This window comes from Eriocheir sinensis, chromosome 36 (assembly GCF_024679095.1).
Source record: "Eriocheir sinensis breed Jianghai 21 chromosome 36, ASM2467909v1, whole genome shotgun sequence".
Lineage (NCBI taxonomy): Eukaryota > Metazoa > Arthropoda > Malacostraca > Decapoda > Varunidae > Eriocheir > Eriocheir sinensis.
In genome coordinates, this window is record NC_066544.1 from 8,867,185 (window position 1) to 8,888,871 (window position 21,687).

At 39.4% G+C, this 21,687-nt stretch overlaps 1 protein-coding gene across 7 annotated transcripts in view; it reads right to left on the reverse strand.

Moving 5' to 3' along the window:
• LOC127007719 (uncharacterized) overlaps positions 1 to 21,687 on the reverse strand; it is a 25,846-nt gene continuing 4,159 nt past the window's right edge. For 2 of the 7 annotated variants that reach the window (XM_050878951.1, XM_050878950.1), the window contains exons 2-16: positions 18,889 to 19,108; positions 14,146 to 14,283; positions 13,105 to 13,189; positions 12,598 to 12,781; positions 10,355 to 10,822; positions 9,780 to 10,068; positions 9,240 to 9,359; positions 8,659 to 8,860; positions 8,049 to 8,234; positions 6,571 to 6,674; positions 6,237 to 6,353; positions 5,870 to 5,986; positions 4,789 to 5,055; positions 3,907 to 4,565; positions 1 to 3,769 (exon numbers count right to left, since the gene is read on the reverse strand). In XM_050878951.1, the coding sequence (XP_050734908.1) occupies positions 3,613 to 3,769; positions 3,907 to 4,565; positions 4,789 to 5,055; positions 5,870 to 5,986; positions 6,237 to 6,353; positions 6,571 to 6,674; positions 8,049 to 8,234; positions 8,659 to 8,860; positions 9,240 to 9,359; positions 9,780 to 10,068; positions 10,355 to 10,822; positions 12,598 to 12,781; positions 13,105 to 13,168 (2,934 nt within the window). In that variant the 5' untranslated portion in view covers positions 13,169 to 13,189; positions 14,146 to 14,283; positions 18,889 to 19,108 and the 3' untranslated portion in view covers positions 1 to 3,612. Of the gene's footprint in view, positions 3,770 to 3,906; positions 4,566 to 4,788; positions 5,056 to 5,869; positions 5,987 to 6,236; positions 6,354 to 6,570; positions 6,675 to 8,048; positions 8,235 to 8,658; positions 8,861 to 9,239; positions 9,360 to 9,779; positions 10,069 to 10,354; positions 10,823 to 12,597; positions 12,782 to 13,104; positions 13,190 to 14,145; positions 14,284 to 14,480; positions 15,293 to 18,888; positions 19,109 to 21,687 lie in introns of those variants that run through there. The other 5 variants (XM_050878949.1, XM_050878952.1, XM_050878953.1 and 2 more) reach the window with 5 other exon arrangements.

Below are 21,687 nucleotides of genomic sequence, written 5' to 3' on the forward strand. Positions count from 1 at the left end.
TAAGTTTCAAAAGTTTTATACAAGATCAAGTGTACAGCTGCTGCCTCCAGACTCTGCATGACAAATACATTCATGCACTCAATATCAGAATAAACATGCATCAGTCTTAGGAGCTTGTCAGCACTAAAGTCTAGTGCATGCATACCGAAGGTGCTGCACAGGGCAAGAACAGCTCAAGGCACAAAACAAGGGGCTGCCTCCTGTCTGGACCCCAATCATCACGTTTCTTATATCTGCTTCTAACCTTAATCACCTAAATATACATTTTTTTTTTAAATATAAATTTAGCTTTCCATTGCACAAGAGTAAAACATAAATATCTTGTAAATGCCTTACCTGTCCAGTATATATACTAGACTTTTTCTGTGTGTGTGTGTGTGTGTGTGTGTGTGTGTGTGTGTGTGTGTTGAAATGAGTTTATGAAACCAACTATAATACCCAAAGGGAGACTTTCAAAGCTAACTAATTCGACCGGCAATACTTTGAGATCAGATAAAACTATCATGATGTGACAAACCTGAAACACAAATGATTTGTACAACTTTCTTAACTGTATCACAGAAATCTATTACATGCTTTGTACTTAAAAAAAAAAAAAAAAAAATCCACATTAAATTTTTACTAACAAGCATTTTCATATTCAACTAGAAAAACATGGATGTTATTTGCTACTATGTCAGTCTTTTGAAAATCTCTCCTGACTGATCCAGTCTTCATTATTGCTGCTGCTGTTTTATGATCGTAACAGGTGTGCATTAAATTATCAGCAGAGATTTTGATATATTATGTCGCCTGTTTCCTGAACTGACCATGATGAAGGGGCTTCAGATATAGGAAACATGGAAAGTTGAGAATGTAGCATCACAACAAAAAATTCTCTCTCTCTCTCTCTCTCTCTAACACACACACATACATGTCTGTCATGGTTTACCAGACATTGGATAAGCTCAGATCTGGTTCCAAGACTAAATTTCTCAAAAAGAAAAAAAAAAAAAAGAAAAAAAAAAAAGAAATAAAGAATCTGAAGCTGAATTTTAAAGGGGCTATTAATCTCCAAAATATTTGTATAAATCAATGTTTCCAACATTATTTCATAGATATCAGTAGAATGTTACGCATCTCTGTGGTGCAGTGGTTAGCATGCCTAACCACAAATCTGCAGACCAAGGTTCGAATCCCTGCCTGGGCTGTCAGTTAACAACCCACCCAACTGTTCAGCCTTCCCTTCAGGTTGGTTGCTGGGGAAACTTGGGGATAAACTGCAGTAACCCAGATGTTGCCCAGGCCCTGTGTCCCAGGTTAATGGGTTCTCACTCACCACAGGCTCAAGGGTCAAGGTCTATAGTACGGAGATGAGGACTGCAACAACGCACAGCTCATACCATATGATCCCAATTTCACATTTTAATTTAGTATAATGTCACTTCTTTCTGAAGGGCCAAGATAAGATTTGAGTTAGGTTGCTTCCATCTTTAATCCTTACTTGTTTTCAATGTTGTAATATAATTAATGCACATATTATGTACATATATTATCACCCCCTCACCACAATAAGTAAGGAAGAAACCACAGACTAGAAAACAAGAAAAATGTTGCAGTCAGAGGAAAGATTACCAAGTGAAATGAATATCAGTACAAAACACTTTCATGCATGCAAACAGTCACCATTAACTTGCATTCCACACAACCATACTGACACACATGCCTGTCTGAGACATGCCAGACCCTGGACAACCACAGGTAAAGATTGTGACTGGACTATTTTTGAGGAAGAAGTTGGAGGAGAGCAAGATTTCTACACCCAAGTTCCTAAACTCCTTTATCATAGGAGCACATGAGGTTGCTAACACCAAAGTACTAGACAACAGGTTAGCTATGTCCCAAGGGCACAAACAACATGTCCCCATGGAGAATACATAGGAAATAATGATTGTAATACTGTCAGTGTACCTAGTTTTAAATCTTGTCTGTTTCAGACTAAAGTAATATCGTTAGTTTTCTTATCATATACTTTTGCCAAAATTATGTTTACCTGAAGTAAAATAAAAATAAATAAAAAGAAATCTTTCTCTCCAACATCAAATGCATACTTGGCAATCATAACAGCTAATATCAACCTATACTAAAATTATGCACATGAGCATGGGCATCGTAAAATGAGAAAAAGCTTAAAATGCTACAAACAAATAACAACACTAAGGAGAACACTATAAATATATTCCATGTTGTTTCTTCAAATGTATAATACATTAACAACCTTTATAAATCTAAAAATGACTTAGGTAACATTAACAACACTCAGTCACTCATACCCCGGTTTTTATAATTATTTAGAAATAGTTTTGAAAATATTATAAAACATTAAACAAACATTTCTAAGTCATCCTAAGATGCTCTTCCAGCAAGCAGTGAGGACATCTGAGCCTTATCAAAGATTTGAAAGCAAGCTGGTATGCAGACGTCTTCCTGACAAGTCACATGAAGCAACTCCATCTTAACATGAATGTTTAATTTCACATTTCTGTAACTCACTTTCAAAATGTCATAATCTGTCTATAGTCCAGAGACCCTGCTTTTTCCCAAAGCTGGCCATGAGTGGTGACCAAGCCTAAAGTCTCCAGTTCTCCCTTTTATGCATCAGTCACACACACCTTTCCCTCTTTACTCATTCATCTATTCCTCAATCATATCGGTTCACCATATTACAGGTCTCCCTGCCACTCCTGGCTCTCTGCTTTTGACTCTCATGCACTTTACAAAATCACCATTTGCATTCTCATAACATGTCTGAATGGTCTCAATGGTTTATGCTTTATCCATCTCACCACTCTGCACATGACATACCACCACTTGGTCTCATATCCATACCACATCTTCATCACACACAATAGCTCACCTCGCTCCATGTTAGTTCACATGCTCACTTCAAGTAACCTATTTCTAGTTGTAATTCATTCAATCCCAATGTTTCACAGGCATAGGTCAAAATAAAGTATGTTTTTTTTCCCATGAATGAATATAGTTGTGTCTGAATCAGTGTTGGTAAAATATGAGCTTCAAAGAAAATGTAAGCAGTTAAATAAAAAAAAATTAGAGGCCACAGCCATTATCTTATCACCAGCATGCTTTCAAATCCTATCTAGGCTTCATGTCATAATATCGAGGTGAAGCAGACTAGTGTTAAATGATATGTCAAATGATGCTTTAAAATCTTTCTACACTGTATTCCTTATGGATAAAAGAATGTTCCAAAAGTCCAAAACAATAAAAGTTAATTACCCTACTCTTCCTTTCCTTCTGCTGATGTGCTGAGATTGGAAGTGACTAAGCAGCAGTCTTTGCATGGTCTGTGTAAAGCAGACCAAATTTATAATATTTGTAGATAAAATGTGTGCTTGTGTGATTTGCTGGGAAGAGGTTAACCACATAAACATCTTGAGCTCAAATGTTGGTTTTGTAAGGAACATTTTCAAGGATTTTGAATCATCAGAGCTGTTCCAAATATAGAAGTTTATCACTAATTATTTTCTGAACCTACACCAGATTTACTAAGTTTAGGTGTATCAATGATTGTTACTAATCATCTATCAGTCCTACTACTACCAGAGCAGGTCACAATAATCCTACCGCATTGCCTGTGGCTCCATCTTGACTAGTATTGCTGCCAGTTGCAAGACTTTTGGGTCGTGTAAACCTGAAACAGTCCCCAAATATCTCTTCCAGCTCACTGTCAGTGCTTGACGCATCAGATGACGCCTGGCACTCAACCCTGCAAGCATGCCGTTCATTGAATTAGATACCTCAACACTTTGATCAGAAAAGTGAGGAATAAAGAAAATATATTTTAACATTATGGCACTGAAGCATTGAAATAATAAGTTTTCAATATAACTAAATTGTTCTTACCCAGGTAGATCCCTAGATGTATGGAGAGTTCTTGGAGTCAGGTGTGTGAAAGCATTAGTGGCCTGATGACCTTCTTGGTGGACATTCATCCCATTGGAGGTTGTGTTGTCTGCCCAGTTGGAGGTCACAAAAGGCTTGGATGTGGAACCACAGTCACCATGTGATTGAGGCCTCTCCCCAAGAGTGGAAGAGAGCAACTGACTCCCAGAAATAGTGTACACTGTATAGGAACTTGGCTTACTGTAGCTTTGGTCCCTGAAGGCACCAATGCCTTCACCAATCTGAGAATGACCCAACACAGCCTGCCCATTGCTATCTCTCCTGGGAGACACCTGCTGAAGGCTTCCACCTGCCTGCAACACATACTGCTTTATTGCTGCTGGGTTTGGGTTGTGTGTCTGAGAGGCAGAGTGGAAAGTGTACACTTTGGGAGGCTCCCGGTGATGCTTGGTGGCACCTCCCATGTTTGTAACAACTCTGATCACTGATGGAGAGTTATTTTGTTGTGGCTCTCTGGGGACCACAACAGGAACAGCTGAGGTCTCTTGGTTCCAACTCTTTAACAGGATCTTGTTCACTGGCTGACTGGGTGTAGTTAAGTAAGTGAAGCCTCTGGAGACTCCAAGTGAGTGGAAAGCTTCACTTGGTTTTTGCTCACTCTGAAAAATAATCCTTAATTATATTTAAACTTTAAACTCTTATGATATTACAGCAACATCACCGTTTGGGAATATATATTCCTTATTGAAAATTATGCTACAAAGGGAGTGATAATACACTATGAAATTTTTTTGCCCTCATGCAATTTTCTATAGTGTATTTAGCTTTGTTATAGTTGGTTTATTTCACTTATTTCCAACAAATTTGTTCCCTAAATAGTACCTGAAGACTGTGATTAAAAGTCTGCATTTGAGGTGAACTTTTCTCAATCTTCACCTCTGAAGTCCTTGGAATCTGAGTAATGTTGATTGGCACGATGGTGTGGCCTTCTCGGGTATTATCTTCATTATATTTCTTGAAAGTGAGAGCCACTGGGATCTTCTTTGTGCGTTGAGGGAAGTATTTCTGGTGCAGTGTGGCAGTGAGGTTTGGTGCCACTGCTGAACTTGTCGGTAGAAATCCTTGCTTTTGGACAGATGCATTGTTTTCCTGCAACAGTATTACTTGCAGTACTATTGCAAACACTTACACCACTATCATAATACAGTCATTGTTTAATCCTTTATACTATAAGCATCAGCAAGAAAAGAATAAGATCCATAAAATGGTATTCCAAAAGAATGAGAAATGAAAAATCAAGGATTAGTAGACAAGATATAGAGCTAAAGTAGACAAGATGTAGAGGGTAAAAAGTAAAAAGGAAAACAAATAAATAAATAAATGTCTATTAACCCTTTCACGCACCAAAAGTTTAATACGTTTCTCTTTCCACTGCGACATCTGTCTGGGGCTCCCTAGGGGGCCTCACGCAATGGCCTGACCGTGCAGTGAAAATTTTTATCATGTTATCGATTTCACCCACAAGTATTCTTTTTTTCCGGGCATTATTTTATATCATTGGTTTTGCAAGAGATTATTCTGGTTTATGAAAGAATAAAATTATCAAGGAATGCAAATAAATAGAGAAGTTTACTGACTCTGAAAAAACAATTTAAAGGGACGACAGTTGCACTGCCAGGCTGCCTGCTGAGAGGCAACTAAACCACGGGAAATTATCACTTCAAATCCAACAGCATGAGGGAGTTGACAATTAGTTTATTTTATAGGTCTAGCTTGGATCTTTGATGCAGTTCTGAAAGATACTTTATTTTTGGTGAATTTTTTAAAGTTTTTGACCCAATTCGAGTCAAAAGCTGATGTAAACGATTCCGTTTAGACGTGAATTGTGTCCTGGTGCGTGAAAGGGTTAATACGTGTTTGATTTCACAAGCTAAAAATGTTCACATTAATAAACTTCACCAACCTTTTTCAAGATTAATGGAATAGGTTTCCCAATTGGAGAACTTTTCTGCTGCTCTTTCTGTTGACGCTGCTGCTGCTGCTCCTTCAGCAGTAGCTTTTCTCGTTCCACCTCAGCCACCTGTCAGAAGTTAATATCATGTGTACCCTATGTATTGTATTTACTGATGTCCAATATTGAGATGCTTTTTTTTTGGCAAATTTTTTAAAGTTTTTGACGCGATTCGAGTCAAAAGCTGATGTAAACGATTCCGTTTTGACGTGAATCGTGTCCTGGTGCGTGAAAGGGTTAATAAGTGTTTGATTTCACAGGCTAAATGGAATGAAGCAAGTTAAAGTTAAAAGTGTTCACATTAATAAACTTCACCAACCTTTTTCAAGATTAATGGAATAGGTTTCACAATTGGAGAACTTTTCTGCTGCTCTTCCTGTTGTCGTTGCTGCTGCTGCTCCTTCAGCAGTAGCTTTTCTCGTTCCACCTCAGCCACCTGTCAGAAGTTAATATCATGTGTACCCTATTTATTATATTTACTGATGTCCAATATTGAGAAACTGGACACTTAATTTATAGCAATACCTGAGAAATACATGATCTAGAACAACCCATCTTGTCTTTAGATTAAAAATGAGGAACTCATAAAACTCTTGTCCTAAATACAAAGCCTAGAATTGTAAGTTGAAAGATCATGATGTCCCTCTTCTTACCTGGCAAATTTCATGCAGCGACGGGTGGCGGGTAAACCTGCGAGTCTGCTTGCCTGCCATGATGTCCTCGCTGCGGGTCCTCTGAAGTCTGGTTCGTTTGGCAGCTATTTAGAGGATAAATGGCCAAAATGTAAAAGCTACCAATCTCATCTTGAACTCTTAAATGTTTACAATTTTCCCACAACATGTAATTAAGGTATCCATTTCAAGGGTTTACCTCAAAAAAGTTGTTTTCTGCCAAAAAAATTATGTAGAAATATAGAAAGCACTGCCTTTTCAATGGTATACTATCATATATGTACGTAGATAAATTGGGTCGGAAAAAATCTTTTATTACCCATATTTACCAGGCCAGCGCGTCTCGGATCACTGAGCTCTCATGCACGTATGCGTGGTACTCTTAGCAGAAAAATCACCAAAAATTGTTTTTTCCCCGCTGTTTTTGAAAATTTCTACACTACTCGCTCATTCCTAGCTGGTAACTCTGGATCATGAGTAAGAGCCATGGGGTGCTCTCTGCTCCCTCACACGTCTCAGCTATCAACCCGCCTTTGTCAAGCGTGGATATAAAGCATTTCCCTGCAGAAATCTCACAGTTTTCATGCTTGAAAACATGCCACGACCTTCTAAGAAGGCCCAGAGGAGGAGAGAATGCGCTATAGCTGCCAGGACGAGGCAGCTAGAGACAAAGGAACCTCTACAGCCACTACAACTTCAGAGACTGGTGTTGAGGGGGAGCTGGCACCTCCTGATACCCTCATCAAGAATGGATAAAATCCTTGTAAAAGAAGGGGACCGGATGCCTGGGAGTAATACTTTATGCAGAAAACTCTCTGAGACCTATACAGCCTCCAGCACCGTTCATACAAAGCGATATAGATCACAATTTAGAAGTGGCTTTTTCTCGATTCTAAAGTTGCTTGCACATAATGCGAAATAACTTCAAAAGTCCTGAACAAATCTAAAAAAAAATTTTCACCAAAAGAAAGAGTGTAAAAAGATGTAAATTTCCAGGCCGAATTTTTGCTCTATATATCTTCAAACATTAGTTATGAAATTCTTTGTAGGATTTTTTTTGAGGAAAACATATATTATTTTTTCCTGACTCTTATATATATCTTATATAAAAAAAACTGGCTTCCAAATGCAAGCTATACAATGTTGTATACGGTGTTAGAAAATCATGTAAACTGGATAAAAACTTTACGACTAGTTTCAATTTTGTAAGGGTGGAAAAACTGCAAAAATTGTAAAAACTGAAAAACTATTCTTCAAATTCCACTGAAAATTGCACAGACCTATCTCGGAACAACCCTAATTAGCATATGATTAAATGATAAAAATTGGCCTAAAAATAAAAATAAAAAAAATTTCAGTGAAACAGATACTTTAAATATGATTACATTTTTGCGACAAAATACAGCATAGAAATAAAATTGTATTATTTTCAGTAACTATCAACAACAAAAACTACTCACCTGGAATGAGTGATGCTGAGAAATCAGTAGACAGCTTGCGAGGGCGTCCCCTCTTTGGGGCAGGAGGAGGTGCAGCTGAGGGAGTCACGTCGTGGTCAGCAGGACAGGTTGTGTTCTCCTTCCCTGTACTTTCCCCAGCCCACAGGCAGGACGGCAGCAGTGAGTGGCGGAGGCGCATGCCAGTGTCTAAGGGACCATAGTCATGTTAGCTGAGGATATCCGGATGTATAACTGGTTCTCTGGTTACTAAATCAAACTATACATTCATTTTTTTTGTGACTCTTAACAGTAATCTATTTAACTTTCACCTTATCACCCCCCTCCATTCTGTTCACATGCCCATGCTATTTATCTATCTAGTTCTGATGCCCCTTTTCCTCAAGGAACTCCTCTCGAATGGGTGGCTATGGCAGAGGAGTCTCCAGCTCTTCCTCTTCATAACCCTCCTTTTTGCAACATTCACACACACCTTCCCACCTTTCTCCAATTATTGTTTAATTGTTCCTCTACCTTACTGGTAGTCTTCCTGCCCATACTCCCTGCAAATACCCATTCTCACATTACTTTCATATTGCAATGCAGTCCCACCTATGTATATGTTAATATATACCTTCATCACTAGGTATAGGTTCAACCTCAGGGCCAATGTATCGGAAGCCTTTGGCAAGAGGTATGCGCTGGACAAGGCCAAGGGATGTGAGGACATTGGCAATGTCATACAGCCTTCTGCCTCTGGTTCTGAGGCGATCAGTGTCCTCGCACATGTCCCCCATCAGCATTTTGAGTGCATCATCAAGGGAGAGCAGGTAACGCTGAAAAACATTATCTAGATTCATATTTCATACTCACCCCTGCTTAGGGAACTTAAATTATGCTACTTGATGAAGCAAACAAACAAAAGATGCACAATTTAGGAAGAAAAATGTACCAGAACAGATTACAGATTAAAAGACAAAACTACCAGGTAAAAATGAGGTACCTACACCATGTGACCTCGAAAAGAAAATACTAGTGAAAAGGAGGAAAGCATATGCTGCATTTACAGAACTGGAGAGTGAATATGACAGAATCAAATGAAAGGCATTCCAGGAGGCATACAAGGTAGGAGTTGGAGTAATGCTTATGAACAGTAAAAGTTTTCCACAGTAGAATCCATCTGAGGAAAAAGCTCGGGTCCATGTTGTTGGTTACCTCAGGACTGACTAGTAATAGCATCAGGAACTTTTGACACAGGATGCCCAGAGACTTCTCTCGTCGTGAATCCACCTTCTCCCCATCACTGTTCCAGCTCGTCTTCTTCCACTGCGGAGTCTGTAAAGGAAAATATTCTCAGCTGTGGATCAATGAAATCAGTCATTTTTTATCAGTTTTGATCAGAAAGGGGCCAGACCACCCTCTTGGAATCAAGACTCATCTGTTACTCAGTGGAAGCTCTCTTGAGTCTTGGCCAAACCACCTCTCACACCCTTCCACTATCCACCTGAAGGACTCATGGTCTGCCCTCAAAGCACAGCTGTGATTTTCCATATGGTTGCCCAAAGTTAGTAATTTTTTTATTAATTTTCCATTATAATTGCCTAACTGTGTATAGTGAGGGAGATGATAACGTTTTTGTTGTTGTCTGTCATCTGTCCCTTCGTAACCAAAATATTTAAAAACTGATTGGCATTATTATACTTTTTTTTTTAAAGTTTATAGCTTTATGCAGAACCACACTTCCTCCTGACCCACCTTAAACTCTCCCTCTGCTGAACTAGTGTGAAGAGCCTGCATTTGGGTCCTGAGGTTCAGCTTGACTGCAATGGCCTTGAGTCTCCCTAGTGTTTCCTCAAGGTACAGCTTGCCCATCCACTGGTACATGTTCTTTTGGACACGCGCTGCCATGTTGAGACTCTCCAGAACATTGATGATGTCATACACTCGCCGTCGCTCCGTCCCCAGTATTGTGGCCACCTCGTCAATCACCATGCGGCGCGGCGTCTCCAGAAATGAGACCTCCATTGGGAAATGCTCCAAGAACCTGATGGGAGTTGGTTGGGTGATTATTTATTCTCCTAAATACAAGCCAACCTGCTACTTAAGTTATATTTGCACTACACTGATGTTCATTTCCCATCCCACAATATGGATTTCCCCTCCCCACTACAGTTGCCATTACACGTTGTATAAATAACAATTAAACCCACCTTCACCCTTGCAGTCTTTCTACTCATCAGTCCATCTTCATTCATAGGCAAACATACTCTTATAAGCTAAAATGTACATTGAATTAAATTTATTCTGTGGTAACAAACTCTGTTCCTTACTTTTCACTAAGCAGCCCCAAAGATTTATCCTTCCTGGAGCTTTCTGTGGGTCGAGTGATAACCTCATCAAGTGGAGCAAGGTGACCCAGCCCCGCCACCCCCTGGGAGTGATCGTCAATGCTGCAGTGCTTCTTGAGAACCGCCCTGCTGGCTGATGAAGCTTTGCCACTGGCCCGGCCAGTGCTAACACTGTCACTATTGTACCGCTGCAGCTTTGGTTTCTGGCGGGACTTAGTCTGGGTTATGTGGGGCTTCAATACAAGGGAGTTTTCATCCAGTTTGTTGCCTATACATTTGTTATGGAAAAGCATTTTTTTACTGGAGAATGACTCTTCCATTGAGGCAATACGAGTGAGCAGCTTCAGGTTACTGGTGGGAGTGATTGGGCTCCTCCCCATCACTTTCTCCCTGCTTGGACTGACGGCAGTCATCATGGGAGACAAGTGAGAGATGGTCTTGCTGTTTCCACTGTGGAATTAAATCATAAATAGAGATAGAATGATCCTTAGAGGGGAGATGCAGTATAGATCATTATCAAATAATAACAAAATTATGAAGAAGAGATCTTATCCATCTATTAACCTGGTAGCAGCAACGGGCCAAATTTGTGGCTTTACCGTGTAGCAGCGACGGGGCCAAATTTGTGCCATGATATAAACCCCCCAAAATAGATGATACATAATCTGATCAGAAATGCTTTGATATATAGTATGAAATGGTTTGTGTGAGGGGTGATTTTTTCTCATTTTTCTCGCTTGGAGGGACCATTAAGAAACATGATCCCGGCTGCTACCGGGTTATTAATACAGATACTAATGCAAAGCATGACATTGCTTGAAAATTGCAAGGCAGCCCTTTTATAAGTAACAAAGAAATTTTAATGGGATCCTTAGATGTCCATATGGTAATACTTTATAAGAAGTCCGCCTCCCCCTTCGCCACTCCAGCCCCCCCTACCCCCCAAGACAAGCCTGGGGAACTGTGGGGAACCGGGGTTTGGGGGGGTAACCCAAAATCACTGAAAATGGGCTTCCAAAATTTCCCTAGAAAAATCCCTAAATGAAGGAAAATTCCCTAGTCTCGAAAGTAAGGAAAGTACTAACTTTATAACCTAACAGCACCCCTCGCCCCCTGCTAACCAAGGGGGGCTGCGCCTCTCTCTGGACCCCCTCACATGTATGATGCGCCGGAATTTTTCTTTTTGGTGGGGAGCATATTTAAACTATTCCAACCGAACTTTACGACCTCCTCCTAACCATGGGGGGCTGTGCCCCCCCTGGAACCCCCCATGTAGGGAATTTTCCTTAATTTAGGGATTTTTCTAGGGAAATTTTGGAAGCGGGGAAGGGGGGGGGGGGCCACCCCCTTGGTTAGGAGGGGGGCCGAGGGGGGCAAAGCCCCCTCGTTAGCAGGTCATAAAGTTTGGTTGGAGTAGTTCAAATATGCTCCCCACAAAAAAAAAAAAAAATAAATAAATAAAAAATAAAAAAATCTGGCGCATCATACATGTGGGGGGGTCCAGAGGGGGGCGCAGCCCCCCTTGGTTAGCAGGGGGCGAGGGGTGCTGTTAGGTTATATAGTTAGTACTTTCCTTACTTTCGAGACTAGGGAATTTTCCTTCATTTAGGGATTTTTCTAGGGAAATTTTGGAAGCCCATTTTTCAGTGATTTTGGCTTACCCCCCCCAAACCCCGGTTCCCCACAGTTCCCCAGGCTTGTCTTGGGGGGGTAGGGGGGGCTGGAGTGGCGAATGGGGAGGCGGACTTCTTATAACATATTACCGTCCGTATAATACAATTCATTATAAATTACTTCAAGCATCAAATCCAGGATTCCTAGAATAATATTTTTTCTATTAGAAGATTAAAAAAAACTATTATGTTCCATCAAAAGCATATTGCTGCTCCAGATGTAAGCTAACACCATAGCTTGGTCAGCTTCAAGACCTACTAAATTATGAACTTCTATTTATGACAAAGTCTAGTGTCATGGTTGTGACTGTTTTGTTCTTGAAACCTATTCATATACTAAAAGAAAAAACATGAGTATCAAAACAAAGATCAAGCAAACATGAAATTTTGACAAGTAATAAGCTGACACCAGTATCAAATAGGAGTTACTACAGATTCATTAAATCAACTTATGTTTTATGTGGTGGAATAATCTGAAGCTTGATTAGCTACATGTAAGGAGTGACATGTAGCAGGACACAAAAACATTTATTACTAAAAAATATTAGTCACCTTGAAGTCAAAGGATTCCCTGCAGAGCCCTGTGTCTTGGTGCTGCTGTACTTGATGGCAGAAGCCATGAACAGTGACTGCAGAGAAGAGCTGTGAAGTTTCTCTGGTGAAATGTTGATGGTGTGGGTGACCTCTGAGAGCACCTCACGGCTCCTCTTGCTTGGAGTGCGGTGGACTGAACTCTCTATTGGGAAAACAGATTTTTTAACCAAAGTAAACTAAGAAGGCACAAGGTACTGTTGTATAATTTAGTTGCAATTAAATGTTCAGTTTCTTATATATATATATATATATATATATATATATATATATATATATATATCTATATATATATATATATATATATATATATATATATATATATATATATATATATATATTGAAAATTATAATAGTAAATGAAGCTGTGATGGATAAAGCATTTACTATCTAGCAAGAACTAGAAATTAGTGCAAAGTTCCCAAATATCCAAAGAAATATATTAATTAATTGATAAGTATTAAATACCTCCAGGTCCTTCCTCCATATCATGGCTAAATACTGCATCAGCAGCAGATGTCAGGACATCCATGGTGAAGCTTTATTAGTGTCCCTAAAATAAATGACAAAATAACAACCAATTAACTTTACCCAGACTGTGTTCAATAAAGAAATGAAATTAACTTATGTGCACACAAGAACAAATTAGAGGTTGACAAAAGGACACATAGTTAAAGCACAGGATTTATTAATCAGTAGCATATTATCAAATACTGGATATTTACCAGTATTATGCAGGAGATGCACCCAAAAAGCTATAAAAATTATTCATGCAGTAAACATTCTAACATGTAAGGTCTTTCATGGATACAGACCTCATAGAATCAAGCCCCATAAAACATACATCAATCAGCCTAGCACCAAGAAAATAAGCTACAAAATTAATAACAATAAAAAGGATGAATTATGATTCGGGCAAGTAATGTTGGCAAAACTACTAGCACTTTATATTTTCAAAGCACAAGAAAACATGAGATCCTTAGTGCAAGATATATCACATATGCTGAAGATACTCAGCAGTTAAATTGACCTAGATCAAGAAGATATCATAGCGTAAAATCTAAATACTCTCTAACCAAACAAATACTTCATGACTGGCATTTATTTTCTCTTCTTTCCAATATATAGGAGATGATTACAATACCATAGCAAACCACACTATCAATATATCTTGGAGGAAAAACTAATTATAATTAGGGTACACAACTCAGGCATAATGCACTAAATTCTTTTCTTAGCTGTTATCTTTTGACAGGACTGGCATACTCACTGATTAAACAGACATGGGGAGCCTTAATACTCCTCAACCATTTCCCTTACTCCCAAACTAATGTGTCTTGGGGCAGCTAACCGGTAAGTTAATCTATTCCTTGGCCGTACCCGAAAATCCCCACCGTCAACCACGAATATATAACCACTCATCACATATTTAACAAATCAACAAATATCTAAACCCCTGCCTTCAAATCACGAACCAATTCACCATTCGTCAAAATGTCTATTACTTACCAGTCGTATTATCATGTATTGGAAAATTTCACCGGTCTTTTCCTCTCCCCTGCAAGCCGCCGCCTCTCCCGCCAGAATTTGCAAACCAACTCACTCGTTTTTCAATACCATTATCATCGATGCACTCCTTTCTTCTTGCTAAAATACGGAGACAGACCTCATCAATTTATAAATTAGAGGAAAACCGTGTATATAATCACGAGTAGAGGTAAAAATTCGAACAAATAAACAATAATATCCACCGCTGGCCGTTACTACCTGGGCTGGGCGGCGGGTCAACAGCCTTTACCGCCCCTTACCTGCTCGAAGACGCCCTCAGCCCACGCCCTACTCACCTCAAACGATGGCTTCATATGTACAGGTTCAATTCCCGGGCGGTAACTCTCGTCATAGCATCACGCGGAGCCACAATATTGAAGTGTACGCCAGAAGAGCCTCCTGTCAACCTCTGTTTATCTCCTCGATTTACGCGCGAATGACGTCACGCCCACGGACTTCTGAGCCAGCGGTGTTAGATTGTCGTACTCAGCCTCTTATATTTCCCGATTTCCAACCCCCAAAACTGCCTCCTCCACCCCAATAAGTAGATTGATTTATAGGTATCATTGAAATGGTTAATTGTTGATGTCTTTTTGCATATTTAAGGGTCAAAGAACGGAATATATAATGTGGTGAATACGATAATCTGGTACCGCTGAACTGAGCATCGGCTGGCGAGTTCAAACTAAAACCCTCCAGCAGTATTATTTAATTTATCAGTGTAGTTCATCATTAAGACTTTAATTACTCTCGTTTGTATGACTAAGAAACATTGGAGTCGTTGAAACATATACACCAACAGACTGGGTTCACTAACGTACAGTCCCGGCCGAAACACGTCATCAGTTTATAGAGACACGATCATGATAACCGAAAGTGTAGATATTCTTATATAATCACATTGAAGTTACTGGTACTTTTATGCATTATCAAATTTCGTCACAACAAGGTATTGGGTTAACATTAATTACAAGATGCTGCAGTGGGTCAGTGGTTATATAAGTAGCTACTGCTGCTATTGTTATAAATGCTTTCCATTAATCCTACGTTAAATTGAAATGTAGGACGTGTAGGCTAGGAAACTCTCTCTCTCTCTCTCTCTCTCTCTCTCTCTCTCTCTCTCTCTCTCTCTCTCTCTCTCTCTCTCTCTCTCTCTCTCTCTCTCTCTCTCTCTCTCTCTCTCCAAAATCAATCACACACACACACACACACACACACACACACACACACACACACACACACATAGGCTATGATTATACACACACACATTTGCAGAACCATCCCATTTCATTATAACCCTAAAGACAATGCCCATACCCTACAATCAATCAATCCGTTCTACCTTATATATCGGGTCGCTTTATCTATTCATTAACGTTACGCATTTGAACTTCCCATGCAGTGATTAACGTTGGAGGGCGATAACGGATCCAGACGAAAAAATCATCTGGGGCACTCGAGGTGTTATCACCACGTATGCACTGACTGATAAGGAGTAATAATGGTTTTAGAATTGTGGCCGTGTATATATGTAGGTATGCTTATAAGACCGTGCATACCTTTCATTTATTAGTTTATTTTCCTTTGACTCTACAGTGCTGTGTTTTAGTCGATCATAACTTACGTAAAAGACAGGAAGTAATTAATAAGTCGATATAGAACACAGTTAATATCCTGTTTTATAATCACGTACAGTGTCAACTCTTCATTTCTTTCTCTGTAGGTTTAATGTCCATGTTATTAATTGACCACATCAGACATAACCAAAATACAGTGATTAGGACAAGAGTAGCTAGATCAGGGTGGCCAGACGTCCCGGATTTTAATGGTTCGTCCCGTAAATAAAATTGTCCCGGAAATGTCCTCAGGCCCAAGAGGTCATCCCTGACTGATGATAACTTTGAGAACTGGTGTTTGTCGATGGAAACATGCACCTCTTGAAGGGGAAGTGGCTGTGCCAAGGGAGGAAAAGGAGGAGGAGGACAACAATGGCTAATGCTGTCATGAGGATTCTGTATTTTGCTGTTTGAAAACTTGATATATATATATATATATATATATATATATATATATATATATATATATATATATATATATATATATATATATATATATATATAAATTGTAAGGTAATGTTATGGGAAAATATGTTTTAACTAGCCAACCAATAAAGGGTTAGCGGACTAAAAAATGATTAGCGGACTGTTGCGGACCTTATTAGTGTACTAAAGAAAATATTAGCGTTAGCATTAGCGGATTTGCGATAGCGGACTGGCGAAGCCGGAAAATTTGCGGATTAGCGATTAGCGGTATGCCCAACAAAGTTAGCTGAATCGCGGGTGGTGCACCTCAGAAAATAAATATTAAAAAAACACTCATTTACTCTGTGACTTTAACAACCCTCCACACACTACCCACATTTCCGACCTCCACAACACTGTAAGCGACCCCTGGAATGGAACACTTATAGATCTTGTCGATTTGCATAGTGCCTCAAGGGGATCATAAGAAGTTACAATAGAAACGAAACAGATGCTGTACTCACCACTAAAGAAAGGGAACAGAAGGGAAGAAGATTGAGAATAACAATATATATAAAGTCTGTGTGTAGCCTATATATCCCACGCACCACAAAAGAGAGGAAAAAAAAAGGAAAGAAAAACTGGGGGTGATATGTATAAAGTCCCATGCATGTGTGAGGAGTTCTGTATAGCCTATGCAATAATCTATATCTCTCCTTTCCACTTCAGTCCGCAATATTATCTCCATCTTCAATCGTAAAGGTAACCATTTCCAGATGATACAAAAAGGACGTCACTCACTACCTTGGTTATAAAAAGTTTTTAATTTAAGGAACAAGTGTACTCGTATACCCAAGTCACGGTCAGGGTGCTGGTCGCTGAGTGAAGGTAGGGCACTCGTTTATGATATGTTATGATATGCTATGATGCTTTGACATTTCAAGGAATTATACGAGTATAATAATGCCCAGGAGGAAACAAAACTATAGGAATTCAATATTCTTTCTCAATAGAGTCCAATAAATAGTTTGATCATAGGTGGTGTAGAGCTAATAGAATAATAATTACAGAAAAAAATAGCTTCATATCTGCCACAATATAAGCTTACAGGCTGCATCTGCTTTGAGTCACTCACCCGTAGAATAATAATAATAATAGTAATAATAATAATAATAATAATAATAATAATAATAATAATAATAATAATAATAATAATAATAATAATAATAATAATAATAATAATAATAATAATAATAATAATAATAATAATAATAATAATAATAATAATAATAATAATAATAATAATAATAATAATAATAATAATAATAATAATAATAATAATAATAATAATAATAATAATAATAATAATAATAATAATAATAATAATAATAATAATAATAATAATAATAATAATAATAATAATAATAATAATAATAATAATAATAATAATAATAATAATAATAATAATAATAATAACATTAAGTTTTACATTTCGCTCTGAGGCATCTAAAAAGAGGAACACAGGTGAGATTCAGTTCCACAGTGTAGCATGGTTTTTTTTTAGGTTTTGTGATAAGAACGGTTACCTCTCTCTCTCTCTCTCTCTCTCTCTCTCTCTCTCTCTCTCTCTCTCTCTCTCTCTCTCTCTCTCTCTCTCTCTCTCATCTGTTTATTTCCTCTCCACTGTTTTTTTTTTAATATTTCGCTTCCTAAATAATAGATGGGTATGTCCAACTTTAACTAAAATGTCAGTCATTTGAAAATACTTCGAGATTATAATGTTAATGTAGTAGGTAACGTATATTTTTTGGGAAGAAAGTGCGGGAAAAGGGTTGTGGTGGTGGTGGTCATGGATGGTGATGGTGGTGGTGGTGATGGTCATGGTGATGGTGGTGATGGGTGGCAGTGGTGGTGGTTGTCATGCATGGAAGTGGTGGTGGTCATGGATGGTGGTGGAGGTGATGGAGGTGGTGGTGGTCATGGATGGTGGTGATGGTGTGGTGGTGGTGGTGGTGATGGTAATGGATGGTGGTGGTGGTGGTGGGTGTTTGGAGGAAATGCCTGGGGAAGGGGAGGGAAGGCATCAAGGGAAGGAGGGTAAACAGCTTTCATCTGAGGATCGAGATCGAGATTGGATAAACACACACACACACACACACACACACACACACACACACACACCTGCTGGGTAAGGGAAGGTAGAGGGGAAATACCTTTGTGTAAACCCTTGTTTATAGATACTCCGCTGCCTAGATTATTTATCTTTGATAGTGCAAGGTTTGTCATTTATTTGTGGATGTAAAATACGTTATTGTATAAAGTTTGTCATTTATAAATCATTAACGGGATTCAGAGATAAACATCAGAAAATAAAAGCATCATTTTCATTTGTTTCAGTTTGGCATGAATATGGAATAAGTGACGCGTAATTTTCTTGGCGTAAAAGTCAGAACTACAAAGAACTACATAACCTTGATTGGTAAGAGAACCATATAGTGATTATACGAAAATGATGCTAGAACACAGAGTTGTGGAAAATATCCATGAAGGTTTTACAAAAACAACAACTACTATAACTACTACCATTCATCCCAGGCGTGTTTCGCTTTACTGTGCCTCGTTTAGCTTACACTACAGTCACCTTATTTTAGCGTCACATTTTTTGCATGTATATTTTACCTACCTGCATGACTCAAATGCCTGATTGAACAAGTGAGGTGAGTTCTCGAGTGGCCGCTGTTTTCCGGGTTCCTGAAGACTCGTCCCTCAGTGTTGATGCTCGACATCCTACCTGTATTCAAGAATGCTCATCGTGACTCCAGCTCAGGATTCGAACCCGAGCGTGAACTACTGTTGGCCGGAGAAGCAAATCCATCATGCACCATGCACCAAACGCCACTCCCCTGAAGAAAAGAAGTAGGAGAAAAATCAAGGTTAATAAAGATATAAGTAGAAAGGAAAATAGATACATTGCTTCAGATAGATATAGATAGATAGATAAATATGCAATACATAAATAATTAAACGACAATGAAAAAGAAAGAGAAACAACGATAAAAATGAGAAATGACAGGAAAACCCCACAAAAAAGATTAACTAAAGATTAAGAGATACACAGACAAGTAGAAATAAAAATAGATGGATAGCTTCATAAATAAATACAATACATGAATAAATAAACGACAACGAAAGAGAAAAAAGAGGGACAATTACTTTTTAGCTTCAATAAAATAACAAAGCGAAGGAAAACTTTCTTTATACTCCAAAATACCGCTGCTCCCTCCCTCCCAACACCACCCGTTGTCTCTGAACCTCTCCTTTGTCATTTGTCTCCTCCCTCTCCCCCCTCACCTTCCTCCCCTATGCTCTCGCTCCTGCCTCTACTCCCTCCTCCTGCCTCTCCCTCTTTCTACTTTTCCCTCCTCCTTTTCCTCTCCCTATTTCTCCCTCCTACTTTTCCCTCTCCCTATTTCTCCGTTCTCCTCTCCCTTTCCCTATTTATTCCTCCTCCTCTCCTTCTCCCCTCTCCCTCCTCCTCTCCCTTTCCCTACTTCTCCCCCCTACCTTTCCTTCTCCCTCTCCCTACTTCTCCCTCCTCCTATCCCTCTCCCTTCTCCTTCCCTCTCCCTCCTACCCCTACTCTCCTTCCTCCTGCCTCCACACACCTGGCAATAACAGGCGACCAAGAGCAGGCGGCAGCCGATGCAACAGGAAGTGAGTGAGGGAGGCAGGGAGGAGAGAAACGGGGGAGAGGGGGAGGGAGATGAGAGGGAGGGAGAAGGGTGGAGCCAAACCTGTTACGGATTATTTCCTATCTTCTTTCCTCTTTCTCCCCCCTCTCTCGTTCGTCCCTTTACATCACTCCCTGCCTCTCATGTATAGGCAAGGAGAAGAGAGAGAGAGAGAGAGAGAGAGAGAGAGAGAGAGAGAGAGAGGGGCAGGGAGGCCGACACGGAGACATGCATGGATGGTGCAGAGAAGAGTTCTGCTGCAGATTTCCACCCTTCTTTCCTCCTGCCCCACTCTCGTCCCCTTCTTCCAGTCCACCTTCCATTTTCCTCCCACCCTCTCCTTCCACGCGGCAGGAAGTCGATCACCACCACCATCGTTTCAGCTTCTTCAAGGCCAAGCAGTTTCCGTGTGTATGTTCAGGGAAATTTCCCTCCCCGCAGCCTCAATGCCGAAATCTATCACGCAGCCCAGATGTGGAGATTTCTCATGACCCATTCATCACAGAGAAGCAAAATAAACTATCTTCGGTCGAAGTTTTAAAGGAGAATAATGAAGATTTCTATGGAATGCAGCAGTAACAAAAAAAGTTATATACAACTGTGAAAATATTGTTAACTTCTGTTAAGGAACTTTCCTCATAGTAAATCTATCTTTACAAATACATTCATCCATGCAACACATACATTAAAAGTTTCATGTGAGAATGCGAGGAATGTAGGAAATTCTCCTTAAGCATTTATGAACGAATAAGGAATAATGTTAATTAGGTTCACATATAACGATGCTGATTAGCTTAATTTCCATACACATGATAATGCACTCATATTCTTATACTCTCTAGAGTCATGATTTTTATTAAAGGCGAAGTAGTTATAAGAATATTCAGTTAAGTAAATAAATAAGACCACACCAATTAATAAATTCAAATTCATTCGTTTACTTTATTTAGTCGTATGCATAGAGGAAGATCATATCCATGGCTAGACCGTGATTATATTCACGGCCTTTACTATTCCCAGGAATGGGAATAGTCAAACCACCGGGGTCAAAACACGACAGCCAGAGATCACAAACAGCGGGCACCTGGAGAGCACCTGGGAGGGTAAGGTTAAAGGATTTATCGCCCCTCCCATGGCAGTCTCCTCCCCCCTCTCCCCTTGTTGTTTGCTGGGTAAGTCCCCCCCCCCCCCCCTTTGTTGTTTGCTGGGCGTGTTTGTCTGGCGAGTCATGGAAAAAGTCAGACATGCGGGCTATGCATATATTTTTGTGTATAACCCGCATGTCCATTGTTGTTACCAGTGTAGAAGAAAACAACAACAAAGAGAGCCTGTATGTCTTTGTGGTCATCGTTATGATATTTTATTTCTTATAGGTGGACGCAAATACCTATGGAAATTAGTCTCCTATTACTGAGCAAAGTGATGAAACAGTACAATGTTGCTGAGCATATCATTAAATTGATGATTCAGCAGAGACGGGGGATGTGGGGGAAATATCAGAGGGTGCAATGTGCCGCAGCGTTGAGAAGTGCGTCGAAACTTAAGATGTACGTGTTAAATTTTTCAAAATACGTATATAAAAAAAGGGAAATGTATGTGGGTGTGTGTGTGTGTGCTAAAAATAAGTAGCCACGTCACTGATAAGATCGAAGGTAATTCATCTGACTTTTTAAATACTGGGCACCAGTGAGTGTTTTACTGAAAAAGCTGTGACGAACGTTCAGTGCACCTTAACCATATTTTAGTGTACA